This window comes from Sciurus carolinensis, chromosome 7 (assembly GCF_902686445.1).
Source record: "Sciurus carolinensis chromosome 7, mSciCar1.2, whole genome shotgun sequence".
Taxonomy (NCBI): domain Eukaryota; kingdom Metazoa; phylum Chordata; class Mammalia; order Rodentia; family Sciuridae; genus Sciurus; species Sciurus carolinensis.
Genome location: NC_062219.1, coordinates 120,245,190 through 120,263,816, shown reverse-complemented (window position 1 = coordinate 120,263,816; position 18,627 = coordinate 120,245,190). Strand labels below are relative to the sequence as shown.

The 18,627-nt window shown below is 47.9% G+C and overlaps 1 protein-coding gene across 2 annotated transcripts in view; it reads right to left on the bottom strand.

The window, feature by feature from the left end:
• Positions 1-4,646: 4,646 nt before the first annotated feature.
• Positions 4,647-18,627, bottom strand: part of Ilrun (inflammation and lipid regulator with UBA-like and NBR1-like domains) — a 76,098-nt gene continuing 62,117 nt past the window's right edge. For both annotated transcript variants that reach the window (XM_047558067.1, XM_047558069.1), the window contains exon 5: positions 4,647-5,121. In XM_047558067.1, coding sequence (XP_047414023.1) covers positions 5,086-5,121 — 36 coding nt within the window. In that variant the 3' untranslated portion in view covers positions 4,647-5,085. The remainder of the gene's footprint in view (positions 5,122-18,627) is intronic.

The window sequence follows — 18,627 nt, the reverse complement described above, 5'->3', positions numbered from 1 at the left end:
CTTGAATGTCACTTTGTTGATGATGTCAGCTCCTGCTAGTTCTGCAGGGCCTGGCCCTTGCAGCCCTGGCCGAGTCTCACAGGTCGCCCCTGCTCCCCTCGCACAAAGTGCTGTCCACAGAGGACCAGCAGCATCCTGGGAACTTGCTAGAAATGTACAATCTTGTCCCTCTCAACCCCAAGACCCGTCAATCCAGAATCTGCATTTTAACACATTCAAGTTCAATTAAGAATTGTTCAAGATCACAGAATCTCAGAACCAATGGCTAAAAAAACATTAAAAATATTTAATTAAAAAATGTGCAGTCCCGGTTTCTAGTTTATCTCCATCTGACAGACACCTGTCAGCCATCATGCTGACAGGTCAGAACTCACTCTGAGCACCCCTCGGCTCCCAAACTCACACATTCTCCCCTGCCTCTAAGCAATTGTGCCTCCTCTTCCTCATTTTTGAAAGCCACGGTTACCATGAGTGGCCCCAGCATCTATTCTCTTGGCAACCAGACAGGGCTGGACACTAGGAGGGGTCTGGGAAATGGCTGGGTCACAGCTGACAGGTGAGGGAGGGCCTTTCCTAGGAACAGGGTGGGAGGCACCCAGGCACAACCCGAGCTGGGCAGGGAGGTGAGCTTGTTCTGCCAGGAGGGCTGGGCCCAGACCACTGCCACTGCCCTCCCCGTCCCCCAGCCTCAGCTGAAAGCCCTCTCCCTGTCACCCAGCCCCCGTGGGAATGGCTCAGGCCAGAAGCTACCACCAAATTTGCTCCTTTCTCCCAGGGCCCAGTGACTTCTTGACAGGTTACAGCCCCAAAGACAAACAGATTCCGCCAAGCAAATAACTGTTCAGCAGTGGGGGTGCTGGGAGGCCTGGGAGTGGGCCTGAGCTGCCAGGAGACCCAGGTGACAGGGTGGAGGTCCCTCCCCTGCAGAGAACAAACAGCTGTGGGCACCTGGAAGGAAGCAGGATGCAGGTGCACTGCCCTAGGTGGAGGGCACTTGCCCCAGGGGGTCTCTGGGCTGGTCTCCAGGCTCCTCACCCTGGGCCCTGATCAGGTTGCTCCCTGAGAAACAGCAGGCCTGCATTCAGGCCCTTGGGGCAGGGGGCCAGCTCCTTGTGGGGCCTGTTTCTTTCATGCACTCTGTGGCCAGAAGTTCCCTCACTAAGCTGCCTACCCAGAGGCGCCAAGGAACGTCCTCCCTCACCTCCTGAACCACAGGTTCCTAGGGCACAACCATTCCTTTGAACAGTTTTGCCAGGCAGGGAGAAGACCCCCCTAAGTCTTGCTTTTCAGTACAGCGAACAAGCCAGCAGCGGAAGCGGTGGTCTGAGCCTGCCTCCTCCCTGAGCTAAGGCAACTCCCTTCCCTCTCAGATCTAACACAGCAGGTGACAATGGGGACAAACCTGAGTTCTGAAGATACCACTCACCTGGAAGGATGTGAGAAAGCCCACCATGTGCTGTGGGACTGGTCGATGGAGTTTATTTCAGGCTGACTCCTGCACCCCGTAAAGTCAAGCTGTCTCATGTAAGTACGTGGGGTGGGTTTGTCCACTACCTGGACTGTGGGCTCAACCTGACTCCCCAAAAAGCCCTAGTCCATGAACCTCAAGGAGCACTGTAAGCAACCAGGAACCTCACCCAGCCACTGTGGGACCAGCTAAAATGCATTCCATCTTCATCTCAGAGGACAGGGGCCCAGGTGGGAAGGACTCCACAGCCCTGGCCTGTCTGCTATCCCGACAGGAAGTTGCTCTGCCATCTCAGTATGCCACGTGCCGGACACAGCAGGGGCCTAAGCAATGCCTGCCGCTGATCCCCACCACCGGGCTGTTGTTTCTAATGTGCTGGGAACAGAGTAGTGATCAACAGAGGTGTGGCACCCTGGTGACCTAGAGGTCATTTGGAAGCAGTTTCTTTACCTTTCTGGGCACTGGGCACCAGGAAGGACAGTAGATCCAGTGGTAACCCCGGGACTGATTGCCCCAAAGCACGACGACTCTTGGGTCTCGGCTTTCCCCGTGAGGAGGGAAAGACCCAAAGACCACAAGTGTACAAGGCAGAGCCGTCTTCAGACCACGCGGCTCACGCCCAGGCTCGAAGATGCAACAAAACCCACAAAGACACAGCAGGCTTTTTTGTGTGTTAATTTAATCATACAAATATTCATTTTTACAGTAAGGAAAAACCTCCTCATCTTCATCTCCTCCTAGGCACCACGAGGCCCCACCACAAACACCCTCCCAGCTTGCTCGCCACACACACCATGTCCAGTGGAAGGGGCAGCCCTCGCGCTCCTGCACTCACCCAAGGGAACAAAGGGAGATGGAGGCGGGGCGGGGGACGGTCCACACTTCTGAGCCCTGGCCACCCTCATGCTCTCCTGCTGGGGACCAGACTGAATTGGGGAGGTATTTATTCTCATGCCCACTTCCCACCTCGGCCACCCTCAGGCCACAGGTTGTCTTGGTGAGGTTCTTCCCAGGCTGCAAGTGCCTTGAAGTTACAGCCAGTCCTTACCGGGGGAGAGAAGTCTGTTTCTTGTAGAAAAATGCCCCAAATTCAATGTCCCCATGGCAAAAAGAAAAGGCATGCACACATACACACACACACGCACACACACCCCTCACTCCATGCACACAGACAGGCTCTTCCCAAGACCACACCCTCCATCCTGACTGGGCCCAAGGATGGTGCCTGCCCTCACCTCTGGTGTGCCTGACGCTGCTGGTCCTGTCCAGAGATTCTAAGTGGGGCAAGGACTGCTGGAGCTGAGAGGCGCCTCTACTAGCCGAGGGGGCAGGGGAGGAGAACAGGGCTCCAGGCACTGCTCGGAAGCCATGCCACTGAGGGAGGGAGACAAATGGCAGAGACCCTCTTCTGGCCCTGGGAAGCCACGGACCAGGGCCTGCACTTGCTCTGAGGCTCGCCTCTCCAAGGCTGGGCACAGGAACTGGTCTTAGGAAGGAAGTCAAGGTGCATGGGACATCTAACTTGCCAGGTAACGCTGCCCACAAGCAAGAGGTGCAGGATGGCTCTGGCAGGGCTGGACTTACTGAGGGTGGCTGGCTGGCTGGTGCCCCTAAGTCAGGGCAGGCAGCCCCATGGGAAAGTAGAAAGGGGACCTATAGTGTGGGGCAGGTGGGGAAGCCAGGAATGGAGAGGTCATGAAGCCTCCCATGATCCTCCCAAAGGCCGCTGGAGAGGCCCTGATTCAAGGCTAGCCAGCAGGTGCATGTTCCAGGGTGGCAGTGTCCTAGGAGATTGGCACCAACAAAAAACTATCTTGAGCCGTGTGGTGTGGAACCCTGGCAGGGGCAGGGTCTCCCATGGACTCTGCCGGGGAGTGGGCACTCATATGCATAGAAAGTAGGTGCTCCGGAGAAGCCCTGGTCCAGCCCAGCACAGCCGCATGGCCCCCACAGTGTGGCCCTCCCCAGGCTCCCAGGGAGCCCATTTACTCCCCGGTTAGTTTTTTTGGGAGGTGGAGAGATGAAAGGGAAATTTCATACAAGTTTTTCTCCCACACTCAAGCATTTAAAAACAGTCTGAGAAGAGGAGGAGGAGGAACACACACCACACATTTTTTGGAACTCAGACACCCAGACAGAGACAGACAGACGGGCAGACCCTCACCCACACCCAGGCCATCTGACCCCTTGCAGCCACTCATCCAGGGTTTCCCTGCTCTTCTCACCGCCCTGGAGCAGACAGGGGTGTGGTCACAGGCAGGGGACCCTGCAGCCACACCCTGGATCCATCTCCCTGCTCTCAGACCAACCAGACTCAGGGAAGGAGGGGGCTGAGAAGAGAGGGGGACTTTGCATATTCTTGTATCTTTGGCAGACAGCTGTTCTAGCCTGATTCAAGCTTCCCATGAGACATGCACATCTCACCTGCTTGGAATCCATGGGACACCAGCAGGCCCACCCCCCACCATTAACCAGGCATCCTGCTAGGGGCGGGGGTCTCTCATTTCCACTGAAATGTGGTCTCCAGGATCAAGTAGTCAGTGACTGTGGCCCTTCCCATGACAAATTCCCCATGTGGGGCTACATTTCATATCTCAACAGCTCAGCCTTCACGAGGCTGTGAAACAACACACAGGACTGAGAGGACACGGGAAGGGAACTGTATGGTGACAGAGAAGCACTAGCTGCTGGGCACCAGCTGGTGAGCTGCGCCAACCCTGTGTGCACACGAGGCACACGCATCCACCCAGCAGAGGCACTGTCCCCAGGGTGAATGGGGGCCACGGCGTGAAGAACGGAGGGCAGGAAGTGTGGCGGCAATCTCTGCCACGAGGAACGTGGAAGAGGCGATTTGAACTGTCACAAGTGTGTGCGGAAGGACATTTCTCGGCCTCAGAAACCCCCACGTCACCCGAGACCCGTCCTCAAGGCTTCCTCTGCCGGCCACACAGGGAAGTTTGGTCTTCAGAGGCTCTGATGCTGACACACACTAATGCCAAAGGTGTAAATCAACAGAAGACTAAAGAGAAAAGAGGAGGAAGGGCGATGCCACTAAAAACAAAGGGGCCAGACTCCTGGATCAGGTGGCACGGCAGTGTGCTCCTGCAGCAGTGACCCGCAGTCTCCAAACACGCCTCGCCGGCTTCAGCCTGAATCGCTTCCAGAGCAAGCACTACTCTACAGAGTATGTTATCCCTTATTTAAAAAAATAAAAGAGGGGAAGAAAGGGGACAAATTGACATGTGCTCCAAGCTACAACCTCTCTGTAGGCAAAATAATTTTTGTTTAAAAAGATGGCTTGTTTTCCCCCATTGAAAAATGTCTCCCCTTCCCGAGTGACCTAACGACTTGGTAGACTGACACCTAATTAACAAAACCCAAGGTGGCTGCACGGGTTTCTTCTTGGTAGCCTCAACACCATTCCTGGGATTCAGCATTCACACATGCATACTGAGTTTACTCAAAACTAGTCTGTTCTGCTTCTTCCTCTTCTTCCGGGAGGGGGGTCAGAGCCGGGGGTCCGTGCGATGTGGTCTGTAATCCAGAGGAACCCCTTGCCCTCCCCCCAAAGTCGGGCCTTCTGTCTTTTGTTAATTTTTCTTCTTGCTGACACCCGTTTAAGACTGGCCGAAGGGGTAAGGCCCGTGGAGCCCCTGGAAGAAAGTGAAGACAGTCAGTGACAACAGACACAGCAGTGCAACTTGACAATCAAACCAAGCACAGGACTCTACTGTCCCCAGAAGGTGAGTCAGAAGGAGACCTGTCGCAGACAAGGCCTGAGGGTTTGCCCTTGCCACACAAAACCTCAGGACATTTCAAGTTGCTAAGTTTCTCACCAAATCACATGGGGTGGGGGGCAAGGCAGCAGATACACTGCCCATCTCCGGCGCAGGTGGATCAGCTGGTGCCAACCTTCCTGCACCCAGGTTGCAAAGCTTTCCATTTCCTTCTGCTGAAGACCCTTGTGCACCGCCTTCTGTGCCTGAACTTCGGCTGTGGGCTATTGCTGGCTAATGCACTTGTAACAATGAAGACAACGTGGCAGGAACAGCATCATCCACCCAGAGACCAGGGGCTAGGCACAGTACTGGGAGCCTGTCCTGCACTCTGCCCTGAAAGCAGGTGAATACAGCCACAGCCATCTGAATGCTGCCTATTTTACTGCACAGACTAAAAGATTTGTTTAAGGTCGCATGGTTGGTAAGAAGTACAGTCAGGACTCAAAATCAAGTTTGAGGGGTTGCAGTTCTTTGCTCTCCCTTGCCCGTAAGGTTTTATTATAAATTCCCAAAGTCACTTTCTATGCTGCTTGGGTGGGTGGAAAAGGCTTCCCAACCTTGCATTTTCTTTAGATTCAGAATGAGACACCAAATGAGATGTGCCCACACCAAAAGCAGTCACAACAACATGCTGAAGGGTGGTATGTGCCCTCCTTTACCCTCCCCTCTTCCTTGGCAAGACCATTTAATGCTAAGACCTGAGAGGGCAAGGCGGACTGGTAACCAGTCCCGCCTATACCCCACACTGGACCAGAGACTGCAGGGATTAACTAGTGTGGAGAACAAGGACACATCCATCCCCATGAAAAACACCAGAGGAGACTTCCCAATACTGGACAACCACGCAAGAATCCTGACTCTGAGCACAACTCAGAGCACGTCGGCACAAGGGAGACTAAGGTCGCATGTTTCCATGAGTTTGATGGTATGTGCACAGAGCCAGAAGGAACGCTTAAAAACAAAAACAAAAACAAAACAAAAAAAAAAAAGCATTTCTTTGAAAAGGAATAAAAGTGCCCATTTGCAGGATTGCTGGTGGTCAGAACCCCTCTTCAGTATGAGTGTTTTCTCTGCTACCACCCTGCTAGCATAGTGCCTAGTCCTTAGCAGACACCCAAGAGACATTTGTTGATTTAGTAACTGAAGGAGAACAGGATTTCTCATACTGCTGCCTGGAGTGTCAGACCCCTCTCTAAGTCCTAGAACACTGGCCCTTCCAAAGCCAGGTTTTTTAAATAGTTGCGTAGGTTTAAGGACAAGTGTCTGGTTTGTGCCGTCCGTTTGGTCACAGCCTCCTAGGGTACAGGAAAGGCCAGGGCAGTTGATCAGAGGTGCAGTGTTGTCCCAGTTGCCACTGCAGTGGGATGCAGGTGTGCAGACCCAGGAGGAGATCTGGATGGCGCTCCCAACTCTGCACCCACTCGCCAGGTAACCCCAGTGGGGACTCTTCCCCCCACCACCTCAGTTGTTCCATTATCTTTCCAGAGCTAAGGTTTTAGGAGTTGACACAAATTGTCTGGCTCAGGAAGCTACAAAACAATATTCCAAGAAAAACACCCTCTGGCCATGCTTAGGCCATAGGTCAAAGCTGCCAAGAACAGGGAACATGAGGTTAAATTTTCCACAGTTCCTTTTTTTTTTGGCAGGGTAGGGGAACACAGAATTTTTTTCCTGATTTCTTTTCTCACATAAAGCCCCCGAAGACCAGAAGTCTAGTGCTTCATAGTATCACTGAACGAAACATTGGGAAGAGGGAAGCTACAGGACGGGGAGGCCAACAGTGAGGGAGCATCAACCATGAGCCCGGTGCTGTCACAGCACTTAACATGTTCTCTCTAATCCTCACAAAGGTTCCACTGAGACAAACATGATCTCCCGGCTCAGAGAAGTGAGGTGACCTGATGGAGGGCGCAACCCTGGTGAATGGAGCAGCTGGTGTTTAAAATGCCAAAATGCCACAAGACCTGCTGGACCCTGAGCCAACCATGCCTCCAGCAAGCAAGCAAAGGCTGCAGCTCCGCCAGCAGCCTCAGCCTCCACCAGCTCGATGGAGGGTGGCACAGAGCTGAGACTCCACTGTGCAGCCGGGAAGGAAGGTGATGCACCCGAGGCAGGAGGTAAAGCTGCTTAGAACAAGCTGCTCACTCAGCACTACCCAAGGAGAGCCACAGAAGCTGTTTCTCTTAAGATTCAAAACCAAAGTGATGCTCCAGGCCTCTGTGCAGGAAAAAAGTGCACAAAGAAAACTCGAAAAGCAATGATTTCCCCTTTACTCTAAACGTACCTGCTTCCTGGTCCAAAGCTCCACACTTCCCATGGGTCTCTATCAAGCAAGGGCGGGCCTGTGACTTGTCTGAACACTTAGGGAAGGGAAGACAAGACTTTCCTAAGTGCTTCCCATTTCACAGATAAATAAAAGGGGTTCTGTGCAATTGTTAGGGAAAAGCTCTGAGCACTTTCAGATTCCCATCCCGGCCCTCAGATCATTAAGTGTTGGATTAAACTAGCTTAGTTACCACTGATCCTCTATTTAATGACTGAGGTTCTGTGCTTTTCAAGAGGAAAAATGCTACCCAGGGGCTGGGGTTGTGGCTCAGTGGTAGAGCACTTGCCTTGCACTTGTGAGGCACTGGGTTCGATCCTCAGTGCCACATAAAAATAAATAAATAAAGATATTGTGTCCATCTACAATTAAAAAATATAAAAAAAAAAAAATGCTACCCAATTCCCTTTCACCCAGAGGAGGACATACTGGAGTGACTGATGTTTAACTGGAGCAGAAAGGTAGCTTGAAAAACAGGTTAATTCTCCTTCCCCCAATTAACTACCATCACTTCAAGGAAGGGAGAAGGAGCCAACCCTATTTCGAAACCATGCTATGATCTAGGTTCCCTGTATGTAGGATTACAGTGGATCACAGAACACAGGCCACTCAACACCACTTGCAGAGGAAAAAGCTGTCAGAGAATCCAAGAACAGCTTGTCCAGGGCGTCCCATGGCAGAAGACCAAGTGGGAAGTGCCTTTCCTAACACTAGGATGGAGGCATGTTCAAAACGGAAGGCCTATCCACATTCAGGTTCTAAGAACCAGTGTAAAGGTTCAGGGGGCCAGTGCCACTCCCTGCCTGAAGGAAGGGTTGGGCAATACAGAAAATGTTCACTCTCTTCTGGGGAAACTAGCAGCTCCTTATCTGCAGGAAAAGCAGGTGCCAAATACTAACTAACCTTGCATCAATGACTTGTCTTCTTAACAGTTGTGTGACTGCTAATAAGTAAAGCAAAGTTAGAAGAATCAGATGGTGTCAGAGAACAGCAAATTCAACTTTGACCCAAGCAAAAAATTAAGGTCACATCACCATGATTTGGTGACTCTGATGCAGAAGGCCAGCATCCTCTATGAGGAATCAGGTCCCATCACATACAGATCAGCAACAAGACTAATTTAACCATGTTTATAGAGGATACAAATACTTGAAACCAGAAAATAATTTGTGGCTGGGAACCATGGATTGCTTGAGCCCAGGATACCAGTGTGGGCAAGGAAGAGATCCTGTCTCAAAAAACAACAACAAACAAAAATGTTTCTATCCTACTTTAGTCTACCAGTCAGTTCCCCAGGACCTACTCAATTTGCATGGTTTTCAAAAGGCTACAGTGCTTGGAGCAGCCCCACACCTGCAGTACCTTACAGCTCTTCCCCAACTACAGAGGTCAAAATAACCTTTCCAAAAAAGGGGTACGCACTGAGTATCTCTTATCTGAATGAAGTGCCTGGGACCAGATGTGCTTTGGATCTTTTTCAGATTTTGTAATACTTGTATATACAGAATGAGATATATTAGAAATGAGATCCAAGTTTAAACATAAAATTCCTTTGTTTCACATATACCTTATACAAACTATAAAAAACCATTGAGGTCCATAGTAGCTGAGGTGTGGCCTGTCTTGCTTCAGTCTTCCCTAAGCTTTGCTTGAACCACTGCCATAGTTTTGAACACTGCAAACCAAGCTCAAATTGGCTAAGGAGCAGAACAGTGCCCCCCCACCCAACTTTTAAAAATAATGCTGGGATTAAATTTGAGGACTCACACACTAGGTAAGTATTCCACCACTTAGTTACACTTTGAGCCTGGTGAGTCCTCTAAAAGCACAGAAGTTCTGTACTCGCCAGCTAAGACACAGGTGCCTCCCAACTCACCAGTGTTGGGGAAGGGAGCTTTGCCTCAAGGCAACTGAATGACAACAGCGATGAGGTTAGGTCCTGAGCTGCATTCCCACAATGCAACAGAACTACTGCAAACAACAGGTCAATTTCTAAAATATTATTCTCAAGAGAACATTTATAGACATCAGCTCATTCCTACCTATCACAATCTTCTGAAAGAATAACTTAATACCAAAGTACTTGTGATCCTGACCTCAAAGCAAACCTAAAAGTAACAACTATCTCTGATTTTTTCATAACAGTTTATAGTTGCCCCTGTGGAAGAGCAACCATCACTCCCAGCCAGTGATTTGGTCATCACTGATGTATGTGAAGGTCACATTCAATACCTTAGACTTCTTCCCAAAACTACAGAGGACAAAATAACCTTTCCAAATGGAGGACACATTGAGTATCTCTTACCTGAAGTGGATGGGATTAGATGTGTTCTGGATTTTTGAAGATGTGTATATAGAGAATGAGATATATTAAGCTGGGCATGGTGGTACATGCCTATAATCCCAGGAACTGGGGAGGCTAAGGTAGGAGGACTGCAAGTTCAAGGCCAGCCTCAGCAACTGGTGAGACCCTGTCTCAAAACAAAATGGAGTTGTGGCTAGGTGGTAAAGCAGCCCTGCATTCAATCCCTGGCACGGAGGGGGCGGGGGGGGGGGGGGTACGGGACAAGATATGTAAGAGACAGGGTCTCTTCCTTGCCCACGCTGGTATCCTGAGCTAAAGCAATCCATGGCTCCCAGCCACAAATTATTTTCTGGTTTCATTGGGAATGAGATCCAAGTCTAAACATGAAATTCACTTGTTTCATATATATCTTATACATAAAGCTTGAAGATAATTTTATGGTTTCATAATTTTATGCATATAACAAAGTTTCATGGTGTGGGATTTTCCACTAGTGGTATTATACTGGTGTCCTAAAAGTTTCTGACTTTGCAGCATTTTGGATTTCTGAATAGGGATGCTCGAATCTATACTAAAAAACTATCAATGAGAAAACATTAACTGCATGCCGAAGTACTAAAAACCAGGAACTAGTTCTCTTTCAGCTAGAAAATTTTTAAAGTTTATTCAATTTTTAACAGTAGACAATGTAGTGCTATCAGGACAGCAGGCTGCCTGTGAGAGGGTAGAACCTGTTCTTGCTAAGTATTTGTGTCTTGCACACAGTGGACTGAAATATCAGTAAAATGATCGAAGGAACCGTGAAATGTGCAGCACGGGTGAGTGAGCCAATTCTCTGTTTTCTAACCTTCTAGGAAAAAAAAGAAGGCAGCCAAAATTCCTAATGAAAAAAGGATGTCTCACTGAAAGCTTTTTGGGTTACTCTTTCATTATATGAAAACTTGTTTAAGATAAACCACCACAACACAGAAACTTTCACATACCTGTCTTTATTTCGCTTTTATTTGTGACTTGGTTTAAATAAATAAAAAGGTTCACACAGGTTAATAAAAGACAGGAGCATTTGCTGCATGGCTGTGAAATAACATGCTCTCCCAGTATACACTGATGGCAGCATCAGATAACACCATGAGCAGCTGCTACTGCTGCTCCTCCTCCTCCTCCTCCTCCTCCTCCTCCTCCTCCTCCTCCCCCCCTCCTCCTCCTCCTCCTCCTCCTCCTCCTCCTCCTCCTCCTCCTCCTCCTCACTTCCTGGGCCAGTCCTGGTCAGCGATTTGCCCGCCTAGTGCTCCTTTTGTATCACTTATGTACACTGAATGCAAACACAGAAGAATACAGGGTTTAGTACCAAGCTCTGTCCTGATCCTGTACTGCAAACCATTGTGGTGAGGCCCTGCTCACAGGCCTGGTCTGGGGGGCAGGGGCCCGCCCGATCAACCATTACCCTCTCATTAACTAGAAATGAAACTAAGCCTGCTGGAGCAACGGGCAGGATGATGAGCACTCCTCTCGGAATACTGCAACCAGGGCCCTCCTTGGTGACTGCTGACTGCTCAGGGAGGCTTGCTGATGGTATAGAAGGGCCACTTCAGCATTAGAGGTCTTCTGCAGATGACTTAACACTGCTTTTCAAGCCACTTTCACAGGAAAGTCCCTCAAATTCAAAGATATTTGATGTAATAGCTAAGGATAAGTGTGAGAACCAGCAAAGAACAGGAAATAACTTACTTTTAAGGCATAAGGGCTGATCGCAGGGCAGGCTTAGCTCACAGCCTTCTGCATGTGCAAAGTGCTTGTAAAAGCTTAACTTAGGCCGGGCATGGTGGCGCACACCCGTAATCCCAGCGGCTCAGGAGGCTCAGGAGTTCAAAGCCAGCCTCAGCAAAAGTGAGGTACCAAGCAACTCAGTGAGACCCTGTCTCTAAAGAAAATACAAAATAGGGCTGATCGGGATGTGGCTCAGTGGTCAAGTACCCCTGAGTTCAATCCCTGGTACCAAAAAAAAAAAGCTTAACTTAGTTATCCATGTGCTGAATCTTTTTGTTTCCCCAGTGTTGGGAATCAAACGTGCTTCACACGTGCTGGGCAAGCACTCTACCACTGAGTCATGCCCCCAGCCCCTCAATATCTTTTTTAAAAGCCCTGTATAACCATTTTTATACTTACCTCTTACAACAGTTTTTCTATTGCTCTTAACTAAATATAAGTCTGCTGGGGAACTTCTCCTCTATCCATTCATCCTGCTTCCACTTACCAACCCTTCACTGCAGCCTTCTAGTCTCCCTAGCTCCCACGTCTAGCCTCCTTCCCTCCCTCCTTTCCTCCCCTCACCCTCCAGCCTCCCTCCTCCCACCCATCCAAGCCACCCTTGGAACATAGCTCAATGACACGGTTATTAATAGTTCTAAAAGGAGATGAGGGATCCTAGCTGAGTGTGACTTTCCCTTTCAATCTTCAGAAAGATGTCAGAAAAAGTTATCTGCTATTTGGTCTTCTAGCCCCAAAGATGCCATGAAATAACCAATATGCTAGAATTCAAGTAGGATGCTGGCACAGTTCTCTGTGGGCATCTCCTAGGGTAAGGGGATTCCTAAAAAGGAAGAAAGAACTGGCAGGAGTTCCTACAGGGAAGACACACAAAGGAAAAAAGCTCATCCATGTTCCTAGTCACACAGCCATTGGCACGCATTATGGGCGCTCTGTTAAGACACAGGTAAGGCTGTGTCCTTAAAAGCTATCATTTCCCCTTGTCCATATCATGATTGATTCACAGGCATCATCCCTCATAATGGTTGGCTGATTAAAGGAACACAGTAAGTTGTCTCTCCTTGGTCCCAATCATATTTGGTTACATCTTGACACTTCCCTGCTCAAAAGTACTGTTGGCTCCGTTTCCTTTCACATTGAACACAAACGCTCTTTTGCGTGCGTGGTTCTCAGAGGTCTTCCTAGGAAATTTGCCCCACCCTTTCTAAGCTCACCTCACTTAGCTGCAGGGTCAGTGTCCCCTGCACACACCCTGCCCGTGGCTGCCTCTGGGCCTTTCTGTATGTGGTGCTTGTTCCTTCTAATTCAGTTCAAATCCATCAAGATACCACTTTGACTATTCCAAGCCTTACTGTTTTCTTCTCCCAAACACCTGTGAGCACTTAAAAGCCAGCGAGAACTCACCTACTTTATCTTTCCTGGCTCTGATTTGTCCTATGGTTGACTCACTTTGTAATCAGATAGTAAATTATCTGGAGACAGGAATTAGCACAGGATGAGTACCCACGAGGTCTTGCTTTCTGACTCAATATCAAAGCTAACTATGTGTAAAGCACTCCCTTTTAAATGGTCCTTAAGGCAATAACATCAAAGGAAAACGCCCAAGACCCTCAAGTCTTTCCAGGGGACCATTCATGACTCTGGAAAGGTCTTCACTTTAAGTTGAGCTCTAAGGAAGCTCCCATCTTCCCTGAGGTAAGACATTTTATATTAGTCCTGTTAGAATACAGTTATAGCGGGCTGAGAATAATTAATTCGAAACCTAACATCCATACGTGCAGATAAACTCACACACTTTAGAATTACACTTTTATCTATTTGAACTCTGAAACTTTCATTAGAAATGAAAATGCTGAATTCTGAGGATAGGAGAAAGAGTTCTTACAACCCAAATGAAGTATAACGGCAATCCTGGACACTAGCTCCATTTAGGCTACAAGACTGCCCAGCATCACAATGGTCTACCACAATGCTCCGAGCCCCAAAGCAAATAAAATGAAGCTGGACAGTTTTGAAGCTGTTGAGGGACAAAAGGGAGAGTTCCTGGACATACGTTTTATTCTCAGATAGCAAAGTTACAGACAACAAAAGACATTTTCTAAGGCCCACAGTGTTTGTTTAATTCATTTAAAAAATGCACACATGACCCATGCCAATGCAAACACCAGCAAAGCTGGGAGAACTTTCCTGGCTCTTCTGGGTTTTCAAAAGAGAATCATCATAATATCATCAAGTCTTCTGGCAAGGCCCCTCTGGTACAGAATGTGCTCGACTACTACAGAACTGGGACAGGTCCCTTAGTTGCTCTACACTGCTTCCTCCTTGGCCACAAATTCTTCTGCAGCTCTCACATGTGAACAGGAAGGTCTCTACAACCTGACACTAGTGTATAAACTACCTTTAGTGCCTGGGCAAGCAACTTTGCTTCCCAGCAAACCTCATCTATAACATCAGAATCAAACTGGGTCCCTCAGTTCCAGCCCATGACCCAATCTCAATTTGCTATGGGAATGTCAGTAGTCACCTAAAGCTTCCCTACTGTTTTATATAACTACAAAAGTTACAAGAATGTTGTGAATTAAGAATAAAAATAAAATGGGGGTGCAGCTCAGTGGTAAAGCACATGTTCTTATGAGGTAGGAGGTTCAACCCAGCACCTAAAAGAAAAATCAACGATGCTTTGGACAGCATGTTAGACAGATAATATTAAGCCTCATCCTTGGACCTCTTCTCTACATCAGTGGGAGGATTCTGCTCCTCCAAAGACACTTGGCAGCATCTGGAGACACTTTGGGTTGTTATACTGTAAAGAGAGAGCAAGGTACTCATGGCAACTAGTGGGTAAATACCAGAGATGCTGCTAAACATCAGACAGTGCATAAGAACACACACACTCCTGCCATGCCCAAAAAGAAAAAAGAAAAAAGTTTATCTGGCTCAAAACATTAGCAGTTGTAGTCACAGCCAAGAAATCCTGCTCTGTGCTCATCATTTAGGGGATCACATTTGGTCTCATGGTATCAGACACTATTGATGTGACACCATGTTCAAATTTACATTTTCATCTCCACCTAGATTTCTCTCCTAAACTCTACACTTAACATGGATATGCAAAAGTCCACTAGACACTTCCATCTGGATCTTTATAAAAATCTCCAATGTTATATATCTGGGTATGGTGGAGCAGTCCTGTAATCGCAGCTGCTTGGGAGGCTGAGGCAGGAGGATCCCAAGATCCTGTCTCAAAAAAATAAAAATAAAAAGGGCTGGTGACGGAGCTCAGTGGTAGTGCACCCCTGAGTTCAATCACCACTTCCAGGGACGGGGAATGTCCAATACATCCCGAACAACCCCTGATCCCTCCCCACCTCCACCACAGCCTGACTCTCTTCACTGGAAGCAACACGCCCTTCTCACTGCTCAGGCCACAAACGCTGGTGTCATTCTCTTCTCTCTCTCACATCTCCTTTCAACTTACTTGCAAATCTTGTTAGCTCCAGATACACAACAGATTCAGACAGGGACCACTTCTACTACTGCTGCCACCACCCTGGCCTCATGCTCTCTGCCTGGACAGCTGCATCAACTTTCCATCTATCCCTGTCTCTCACCTTGCCCTGTATTTGTCAATCAGGGGCCAGAGCGATCCTTTCACAGCACTGTCAGGCCAGATCACTCCTCTGCTCAAAACCCTTTAATGACTCCCTTTCCCGCTCAAAGCAAAAGCCCACAGCTCTTTAAGGATCCTGAGAGTCCTCTAGGATTTGGTTTCTGTGCTCTGGCTTACTTCCTCCTCTCCCTCTCACCACTCTCCTCCAGGCTTTAGCCATCTTGTCATTCCCCAAACACGCCAGCTAGGCACCAGCACAGCCACCTCGGGGCTTTTACTAGTTGCCTCTTGGCCTAAAATATTCTTTCGCCAGACAGCTTTTGTGGGGGCGGTGGGACGGACGACTGTAAAGGAACTGTGGACCAACCTCTAAGTACGTTTAACTCTCAAATCCTCGGTATGCAGCTGGGTATAATGATGCACACTTGTAATCTCCGTCACTCGGGGAGTTGAGGCAGGAGGATCACCAAGTTTGAGGTCAGCCTCAACAACTTAGCTTTGGTCTCAGACCTTGCCTTAAAATTTTAAAAAAGTAAAAAGGGCTGGGGGCTGGGGATGTGGCTCAGTGGTTAAGCATCCCTCAGGTTCAATTCCCAAAACAAAGAGACAAACAAAATACTCAGTATGTTCAAGGGGAAATTTTAAGTTTGCTCCAGAAAAACAAAACCACTGAGACTGTTATTGTTTTGCCACCACCAAGGGATAGGCAGTTTTTAATAACTTTAAGAGCTATAGGTATTGCTATCATAAGAGTGACTTAGAGGAAATTTCAATGCCAACAAAATCTAAACCCATGTGGCTTGGCTACTGAAGTTTCTAGGGAATCATTCCTTTCCTAGAGGATAGAAAGAAAATAGTAGCTTGTGGGAAGAACGGGCTTAGTAATGGAGAAGTCACACAATATTTGGTATCTGCCTTGATCCTCATTTGAAATGCAGCCATACATGACAGAAAGCCCAAGATGTTAGCTAATTAAATGTGCACTTGAGCACTGGAACTGGAACGCGATAGAGTGTAGAGTTAAAAGCGCAGAGTAGGCTCAGGAGTGAAGACAAGTGCTTCTGCTCACATCCTGGCCTCCCCACTTTCTAGTTGCATGACCTTGAGCAAGTCATTGAACCTATATGCTTCAAGGTTCAGTAACTGTAAAGGAGGAGTGATGACGGTACCCACGGTCACAGCACTATTGGTGGGGACTAAATGAATAATGAATATCAAGCACTGAGGCTGCTGCCTCTGGGGAATAAAAACTGGGAGCTGAGAAGCAGAAAGGTGACTGGTGTTTATTGTCACCAGTTTTGTAAAACTACTTGGATGCTTAAACTAGGCACGTTGATAATTTTAACAACATTAAATTTAAAAAGTCTTCAGCACAGTGCCTGGCACAGTGTAAGTGCTCAATAAATGGCAGTTTTACAGATTTGGCTACTGCATTTTCATTGGCTTGGGAATCTTGGGAATGTTTTTTGCTACCTGTCCTTTGCCAGAGGACAATATAAGCTGAACGAAATATCAAGAGACACAAGTTGTCCTTACAGTTTCTCTATGAACCACCTTTAAACTTTTCATGGAAAGGATCTGCACGTGAGAATGGAGAAGACTCAGGTTTCATGGCAATGGGCGCCCTCTAGCATCTATTAGTCCAGCTAAAAACACCATCACCAGGCTTCTGATCAAACTCAGTGCCCAGAAACTAAGCAAATGTTAGATTTAATTTCACTAAGTCACCCCAAAGTCAACCATTCTTATTATGTTCAACTTACAGGTCACTTCAAAGTAGATATTAGACCACGAGCCATACATCTTCAGGCTCAAACAGTGAAAGACGACCTTTTCCAAATCTCCTCTAGTACTCCCTAGAACGATTTGTAAACCCTCAAGTGGGTGAAAAGAAAATAACTCCTCTGTGCCCTAATCAACACAGCCTCTGGGTAAAAAGATGACTTCTGATGTAATAAAAGCAGACTGACTCCTGCTGTAGCTCCGAGGGGAGAGGGTGAGGGAATGTGGGCAGGCAGGGCAGATGGCACTCGGCAGCTCTGATGCTGAGGAGCTGAAGGAGCCGGGATCAACTTCCCACAAAGATAATAACATGTTTCTCTAGAAACAGTGCTTGGCAGAGGTAATAACAGTGGCTCAGACTGTAATCCAGTTTAAAGTAGAAGTATACGACATATACCAGCCCAAAACATGTTTTTTCTAAAGTAGGGCCAAACACAAAATAATAGTCTTAGCCCAAGTAACAAAATAAATGAATTTGGGATCCTCTCCAGCTCCCCCAGTGTAAAATCTTACTCCTTTAGAGAAAGAAAGCAAAGTATTTGGCTGCTCTGAAGAACAGCCCCATGGGTTTTGCAGCACACCTTTACTTTCAGCTGTCCTAAATCAGACCATTTGGTGTCTTGCTGCTCTGCAAGTCCTTCTCAGAAAACATTTAGAGCTGGGTGCAGGTGGCACATACCTGTAATTTCTGCTACTCAGGCAGGAGGATAGCAAGTTCAAGTTCACCCTTGGCAACTGAGGGACACCCTGTCTCAAAATTACAAAAATAAAAATAAAAAGGGGGCTGGGGAGATAGCTCAGTTGGTAGAGTGCTTGCCTTGTAAGCACAAGGCCCTGGGTTCGATCCCTAGCACTGCAAAAAATAAAATAAAAAGGGCTGGGGATGTAGCTCAGTGGTAAAGTGCCCCTTAGTTTCGTTCTGCAGTGCCACAAAAATAAACATTTAGATATTTTAAAAATCACTGGCTTAAAAGAAAAAGGCATTTCTAATTTTAATAGGCCTTTCCCCCCTTCTTCTACCCCTCTGTAAATTGTTTTACAATACTCTCATATTGTCCAAACAGAAGCTACTCTGGCCCCAAAGATGAGTCAGGGTGTTAGAATTCACTGTGAGCCAACCTTTGAGCCAGCAGAGTGAGCACCTTTGCTGTTGTGACTATTGGTCCTCAGAGGCTCTGGAGTGATCACATTCAAATTGCTAATTAAAACAGTTCCTAACCTTCATCAATGTTTGATCTCATTGTTTATCTGAGATAAGTCAGCCACAATTCAACTGAGAATGAAAATAGCAAATTTCTAACAAAACCAAGGAACCAAATTTATACATCTTTGGAGCAGGTCAGCATACTCTTTACTTTGCTGACTCACTGACAGCTCTCACGGGGAGGGGCCAGGGCCTCTGGACTGCCAGATACAGTTGCGCAGCGGTTCTGCCCTGAGTATCCCCCTCAGAGATGAAGCACTGAGTCCAGAGAGCTTATGATTATTCAAGGGCAGCTGGGGAAAGACTCTGGGGAGTTCAGTTCCTGACTTCCTGACATTGACAGACAGGCCACTCTGTCGACATACTCATCCAATTCTCAAAGAGCAGGT